This window comes from Carlito syrichta, unplaced genomic scaffold (genome assembly GCF_000164805.1).
Source record: "Carlito syrichta isolate Samal-C Ts95f unplaced genomic scaffold, Tarsius_syrichta-2.0.1 Scaffold309504, whole genome shotgun sequence".
Taxonomy (NCBI): Eukaryota; Metazoa; Chordata; class Mammalia; order Primates; family Tarsiidae; genus Carlito; species Carlito syrichta.
This window is the reverse complement of record NW_007253600.1, coordinates 179,915-187,264: the sequence shown is the minus strand read 5'-3', so window position 1 is coordinate 187,264 and position 7,350 is coordinate 179,915. Positions and strand designations below refer to the sequence as shown.

The 7,350-nt window shown below is 51.1% G+C and overlaps 1 protein-coding gene across 5 annotated transcripts in view; it reads left to right on the top strand.

Moving 5' to 3' along the window:
- POU2F2 (POU class 2 homeobox 2) overlaps window positions 1–7,350 on the top strand; it is a 39,360-nt gene that overhangs the window by 4,409 nt on the left and 27,601 nt on the right. For all 5 annotated transcript variants that reach the window (XM_008067404.2, XM_008067403.2, XM_021717260.1 and 2 more), the window contains exons 2-4: window positions 5,274–5,339; window positions 5,468–5,502; window positions 5,647–5,703. In XM_008067404.2, the coding sequence (XP_008065595.1) occupies window positions 5,274–5,339; window positions 5,468–5,502; window positions 5,647–5,703 (158 nt within the window). The remainder of the gene's footprint in view (window positions 1–5,273; window positions 5,340–5,467; window positions 5,503–5,646; window positions 5,704–7,350) is intronic.

The following is a 7,350-nucleotide window of genomic DNA, read 5'->3' as shown; positions in this document are numbered from 1 at the left end:
AAATTAGCCGGGCATGATAGCATGCACCCGTAGGTCCGGCTACTTGGAAGGATCGCCAGAGCCCAGTAGGTCAGTGCTGGGGTAGCTGTGAGCATGCCACTGCACTCCAGCCTGGGCTACGGAGTGAGACTCCAACTCAAAAAAAAGTTTCAGTTTGGCGGCTAGGCGTGGTGGCTAACGCCTATAATCCCAGCACTTTGGGAGGCTGAGGTGAGAGGATTGCCAGAGCTCACGGGTTCGAGACCAACCAGGGCAACTTGGTGAGACCTCATCTCTACAATAAATTTTTAAAAATTAGCTGGGTATTGTGGTACATGCCTGTAGTTCCAGCTACTTAGAAGGCTGAGGCAGAAGGATTGTCTGAGCCCAGCAGGTAGAGGCTGCAGTGACCATGAGCGTGCCATTGTACTCCAGCCTGGGTGACAGAGTAAGACTCCAACTCAAAAAAAAAAAGTTTCAGTTCAGGTTGCTTGGGGATGGGGGCTGCGGGATGAGGTGTTGGGTAACAGCAGAAATAGGGGCTTATTTTCAACTGAATTGGGCACTGGTGATTTGGGGGATTCTTTAATGCATTCATTCATTCCAAAGACAGTTAGAAGCCTGTGCAGTGATGTGATGACTTCAGTCTGGGCTCGCAAGGAGCCCACAGACAGGGGAGTGGGGATTGGGTCACTGCCCAGTATGGCCAGTCAGGGTGTGACAGAAGGGAGGGGGAACCCAGACAAGAGAGAGACACTAACCACCTGGGGAGTCAGGGAGGACTTCATAGAGGAGGTGACACGAACTGGGCCTTAAAGAGGAGCTGGAGTTTGCCAGTGGAGAAGGAAAGGGTCACCCAGGTGGGAGAGGAACAGAGCAAAGGCCTGAGGGAGGGAGATCAGGACCTTGGGGCCACTGTTATCCACTAGCCCACATGTCCTCTACTGGGCAGTGTTAGGAACCCTGAGACCAGACCTGCCTTTGAGGCGTTCCCAATTTGATATGATAGAATAGACATACTGGAAGCCAGCTGGCTGCAGCCTCTAGGCCAGTGACAGGGAGGTCCTGGAGCAGGGAGAGCTGGGAAGAGATCTCTGGCCAGGAGCTGGCGGCATGAGGGTGGTAGCTTCATAGAGGATGGAACTTGTGCTGGGTCCCAAAGGATGAGTATGAGGTCGCCAGATGGACAGAGTAGGGAACAGTGTTCCAGGCAGAAGGACCAACCCACACCAAGGCCTCAGGAAACATTAGTTAAATGGCAGGGAGGCAGCAGGACAGGGTCAGGAACGAGTAAGAGAGAGACAGAGTTGCAGGAAGGGACATTCAGTAAAGACTTATAACCCATTCTGGGCTGGTGATGCCGGGCACCCAGTAATGAGTCAAACCAGGTCTCCACCCTGGTCTGATGGGGCAAGAACCTGATGTAGACAGCTACAATCCTGGGAACTTGGGACTGGGACACCAGGAGGGCTGGGAATGTGGGAGACTGTATTCATTTTCTAGGCTCCTGTAACAAAGGACAACAGACTAGGTGGCTGAAATTACAGAAATGTATTTTCTTGCAATTCTAGAAGGTAGAAGTCAGAGATCAGGGTGTCAGTTGGTTGGTTGGTTTCTTTCTTGTCCTTGGCTTATAGATGGCTGTCCTCTCCTGTGTTTTCACATTGTCTTCCCTCTGTTCCTTTCTGTGTCCTAATTCCCACTTCTTATAAGGACAGTCAGATTGGATTAAGACCCATCCTGATTACCTCATTTTACCTTAATTGCGTCTTTAAAGACCTATCTCCAAATACAGTTATGTTCTGAGGTACCAAGTGTTAGGACTGTAACATGTGAGTTTTGGGAGACACAACTCAGTCCATAGCGTAGACAAGGATGAGTGTGGACTTCCTGGGTTGCCAGTGAGGTCAAAGGCTCCCCTGATCTTCCAGCAGGAGGGGCATTCACCAGCTAGGTAAGGAGTTTAGAGCCTTTGAGATCTGGACTCCCCATCAAGCAGAACTCCCACAACATGGTTGAAGAGCAGGATGTGTGAACAACAACAGACAAACAGAGGAGGGTAACAGGCCATACCTTGAAGGTCAGGCTGAGGAACCTGGACATTTTTGAGGAAGCAGGGAAGCATGGAAGGTTTTGGAGCCAGGGAGAGCTTGGTATAGGAAGGAGTGCTCTGGGGCAATGTGGAGCCCAACTGGAGGCAGGGGCCAGGAAAGGGGTAGGGGCCAGGAAAGGGGCTGGGGCTGCTAGGAGGGGCGGAATTAGAATTAGTGGTTGTCTAGAGTAGGTGAATTAGAGCTAGGATCAGGCCAAGATTCCTGCCTTTGCTGCCCCAGAGTCAGGAGAGGGCCTCATTGCTCTCCCTTTGCATCTTCCTATATCGTTCATGATCATTAGCCATTCGGTATCCCTTCCCCAGTGCCCAGAAACAGGACCTGAGTTCCTGTAGTGTCCTGGACACTTGCTCCCAACCCCCACCCTCAGCAGCCTGTGCCTTAATGCGACTGTGTGCTGGCTTGTATTTTTAGCTTTTAAATGTTTTCTTTTTTATTTTTTGAGTTGGAGTCTCACTCTGTCACCCAGACTGTAGTGCAGTGCAGTGGCCACTCCCGGCCACCACAGCCTCAACCTGCTGGGCTCCAGTGATCCTTCTGCTCAGCCTTCCAAGCAGCTGGAACTGCAGGCGTGCGCTACATGCCTGGCTCATTTTGATTTATTGTAGAGATGAGGTCTTGCTGCCCAGGCCGGTCTTGAACCCGCGGGTTCAGGCAATCCACTCACCTCAGCCTTCCAAAGCACAGGATTACAGGCTGAGCCACTGAGCCCGGCAAATGTTTTTTTTGTTGTTGTTAAAATATAACATATATATGGTAAAGTGCTCAGTTTTTAAGTATGCAGGTTGATGCATTTTTGCATGTGTATAGAACCGTGTAGCCACCAAACAGATCCTTTATTTATTTATTTATTTATTTTGAGTTGGAGTTTCACTCTGTCGCCCAGACTGGAGTACAGTGGCACGCTCCCGGCCACTGCAGCCTCGACCTGCTGGGCCCCGGCGATCCTTCCGCCTCATCCTTCCAAGTAGCCGAAATCACAGGCGCATACTACCATGCCCGGCTAATTTTTGATTTATTGTAGAGTCGAGGTCTCGTCAAGTTGCCTGGGTGGGTCTTGAACCATGGGCTCAGGCAATCCACTCACCTCGGCCCCCCAAAGTGCTGGGATTACAGGCTAAGCCACCGAGCCTAGCCCAAACAGATCCTTTCTAGCCCCCTTCCTCATACCCCTTCCTGGTCAATACCCCAAGGTACTCACTGATCTAACCTGGATTATCTGATATCAGCTTGCCTGTTTCTGAACTGCATGTGATTGGAATCATGACTGTATGTCCGCCTTTGTGTTTGGTGTGTTTCACTCGGCCTCATGTCTGTGAGACTCAGCAGTATGTGTGAAGCAGGAGTTTGCTCTTTTTTTCATTGTTGTGGAGTGTTTCATTGTATGGACACACCACATTTTGTTTATCTGTTGATCTGTTATGGGCCCTTGGATTGTTTCCAGTTTGGGGCTGTAATGAAAAGGCTGAGGAAACGTTTGTGCCCATGCCCTTTGATGGACAGGATATGTGTTTCTGTCTGCAGGATTCCCAGGAATGAATATACTACGTCATAGGGAGGCGACCTCTCTTCAGCTTTCTAAATAGTGCTTGTATCAATTTCACTCCCACCAGCAATGCATGACCTGTCTTTTTGATTAGGAATTTAAAACTCGAGCAGCATTTCATGTTGAATAATCCTCCACTGCAAAATTTCTTGACTTCTTTTTCACGTGCTGAATTCTTCCCATCCCTCAGTGTAGCTGCCTTCTTTAAATATCTTGGTGCAGAGCACACTAATGGATGGCTATCCTTTGTAGGGATGGGGTCATGGTTTAGGTGGAGATTCTGGAGTGAGTTGTATAGGAGATAGTTTGGGTCACAGGCATGGGAATGAGTAAGGTCTCAGGATAGTTGGAACTCAAGGCCAGATGAAAGACTTGGACCATCTGGGCACAAGTTGGAATTTAGAGCAAGAGGACTAAAAACAGGTCGGGTGGAAGCCCAGATGTGTTCTGGAATCTAGGACCAGGAAGGATTAGGATCAGTATGAAGATAAGCTTGGGTTGGGCTGACTAGTGGAGATGAGATGGGTGAAAGTCAAAACTGAGGGCCATTAGACCAGAATGGTCCTGATTGGATGCAGGAGCCCTGGAGTGACGAAGACCAAGGGTCTGATCGGGGTGCCTTTGTTGTCTTTTTGTGCTCTTGGGGAGGTAGCATCCCTTCTTGGAGCCTCAGTTTCCTCCTCTGTAAAATGGGGGTAATATTAGCACCAACCGCTAATGTGAGCTCTGAGTCATATCTGGCTCTGTGCTTGGTACTGGTGTGTACTCACCTTTCCATGATCAGTATCAGAGCACTTTGAGGACAGGCATTTGTCTCCACTGGTTTGTGTCCCCTGGTGCCCAGCTTACTGATTGCCGCCTTCCCTTGGTCACTTCTTTTCATTTCCTGGGTCTAGGGAACTATAATGGGATTGATCAGAGGAATGGACTTGAGGCTGCAACTGGGGTTCAAGGCTAAAGTCCCGGGTCAGCTGTAGGATCAGACTGGAGGACAAGATCAAGGGCAGAATCAGAGGGAGTTGGGGTTTGAGAGAATTAGGGTGGGGCTGCTAGGCCTCACTGAATATAAGAAGGAAGGCCAGGTGGGGGTGAGGTGTGGATGGGGAAAGTGGTGGGCTGGGAAGGGGGCTGGAGAGTGGCTGAATCACACTCAGAGATCTGACAGCTCCCTCCTTTGGGGACACTGCAGCCCCATTACAGCCCCTAGGCACCACTCAGAGTGGAAAACATGTCTCACCCGAAACCTGGTGGGGCAGGACGGGAGCCTCGGCGGCCCACTGTGGAGGAGGCCCAAGGTTGCTCTCACTCCTTCAGAACATCACCAGCCTCCTCCTCATGACCACCTTCTATCCTCTGTCCTGCCCTAGTGCTTCATGATGAGTTACACCCACTGTGCCACTTTCTAGAGGACTGAAAGGATAAGGCAAGAGCCCCTGAGCCTTGAGGGCCCCCTCTTGTCCTGCCGGAGGCGGGCAGAGGCCCAGAATGGAGGGCATGTCTCCCAGAAAGAGATACTTTCAAGGTGGCAGGGATGAGAGGGGCATATGGAGAAGGCATTGGGGGAAGTAGAGGATGGGCGCAAGAGCCTTCCTGCCTTCCTCTTCCTCACCCCACTTCCATCCCTCCTCCTACTCCAGAAATAAGAATGTCTAAGCCCCTGGAGGCCGAGAAGCAAGGTCTGGACTCCCCATCAGAGCACACAGGTGGGTGGGGTGGGGGAGGGCAGGGATCACTGTGGGCAGGGGAAGTGGGGCAGATGGGAAGAGGGTGGGAAGGGGACAGGTGTGATGGGGAAGGTTGATGACAACACACCCTTTCCCTCTTTTTGCAGACACGGAAAGAAATGGACCAGACACTAACCATCAGGTCAGGAGGGTGTGGATAAGCAGGAGGAGGCAGGAAGGGGGAGAAAGGAGCAGAGGGTACTCTGCCACCTGGGCCAGGAGGGTAGGGGTTAGAAGCTATTTCGTTGCACTATTCCCATTCTCCCTTTTACTTTTTTGTTTGCAGAACCCCCAGAATAAGACCTCCCCATTCTCCATGTCCCCAACTGGCCCCAGCACCAAGGTAAGCACCTGTCTGAACAGCCAGGGAAGGGGCCAGTACTTGGGAGAGGGTCCTTGGCATGTCTGCCATGGACCCCGGGCCTGAGGGAGTCCTGGTACCTTGGTGACAGGGTTCCTCCCGCCCCTTCTCACTCATGGGTTCCCGCCCCAGGCCTGTGACTCACCCCAGCTCCTTCCCCTTCCCTAGGGGGTGAGGGTGGCCAGGGAAATCCCCCCCAGAGCCCCAGGGCGATGAACAACAGGAAGCCAAGGGCCCCGCCCCCATCCCGACTTCCCTGACCTAACAGGGGCCTGCACCACTCCTTGTCCCCCCTTCACACACACACACACACACACACACACACACACACACACACACACACACACATACACACACACTTAGGGGCCAGCTGAGATGGTGGGGAGGGGACTGGCAGGCCAGTGAGGACAACTGTGGGGATACAGGAAAGAATGATGGGGAGGCCAGAAGCAGCCAGACAGTGCAAATTCCAAATCCAGATGGGACCTCATGCTAGGCACTGTGGGTTTTCTGGAGTTGAGCCCAGGTCTCCACCCTCTAGCCTAGTGGGGCGCAGCAGGCAGTCCAGAGGCTTAAAGGCAGCACCAAGGATGGGGCAGGGGAGGTTTCAACAAGACTCTAAACGCTGACCAGTGGTGGCTGATAAACAGGGTGGGAGGCTACCCCCACCCTGCCACAGCCTTGCTCTGTGACCATGGGAAAGTCACTTCTCCTCTCTGGGCTTCTCAGTTTCCTCTTCTCTAACATGGGCTGGGGGGAGGGGGCTGCCAGATTGAATGGCCTCTGAGGTCGCTTCCACGATGTGCCCCAATGCTGCCGTGGGAGGACAAAGTGCTTTGTGAGCAGGTGTCTTCTCTTCTGTACTGAATGCTTTGAACATGGTTCAGGGGAGAAGGGATCTGGGTCTTGACCTCCTTGACCCTCTGATCATGGACTCAGTTCTTGCCTTAACCCTCAGAGCATGTGTTGATTGTCCCACCCTGTCCCTCCTCAGCTGAATCAGATCTTTGCAGTTTCTCCTCACCCCTGTAGTCACCTTCCTTCTCTCGGGGAAGCCAGTGGGGCTGAGAGAATGAAGGTTTCTCCCTCCCCTTCCAGGTCTTTGGCTCCATCCACACCTCACTCTGTTTCTCTGACCTTTGCCTCTCAACCCAGCTCCATCTCTTCTGTGTCAGCCTTTCCCTAACGGAAGTGATTCATGTGTTCTCATTATAGTCTCAGCCATATCCACACACTACCGTGTTCAATTATTTACATAATAATGTTAATTGGCTTAATTTTAAAAAACACTTTATTAAGGAAAATATGAGGTGGATCAAAAATAGAAAGAAGGACATAATGAAAATAAACTCCCCAGGTACCTATCAATCAACTTCAACAATTACCAACTCATAAACTGACTTGCTTTCTCAACCACTTAAATAAATGTTTTTTAAATGGAAATTTCATGAATGGAAAACCAGAATCACTTACCATGGAAATAAATACAATGATTATTAAAATTTACTCAGAGTCTCTTACGTGTCAAAGGCTGTAAACCTGAGGCCTGTTCTCTATTTATTAAAATGGTGAGGCTGGGCTCGGTGGCTCAGCCTGTAATCCCAGCGCTTTGGGAGGCTGAGGTGAGTG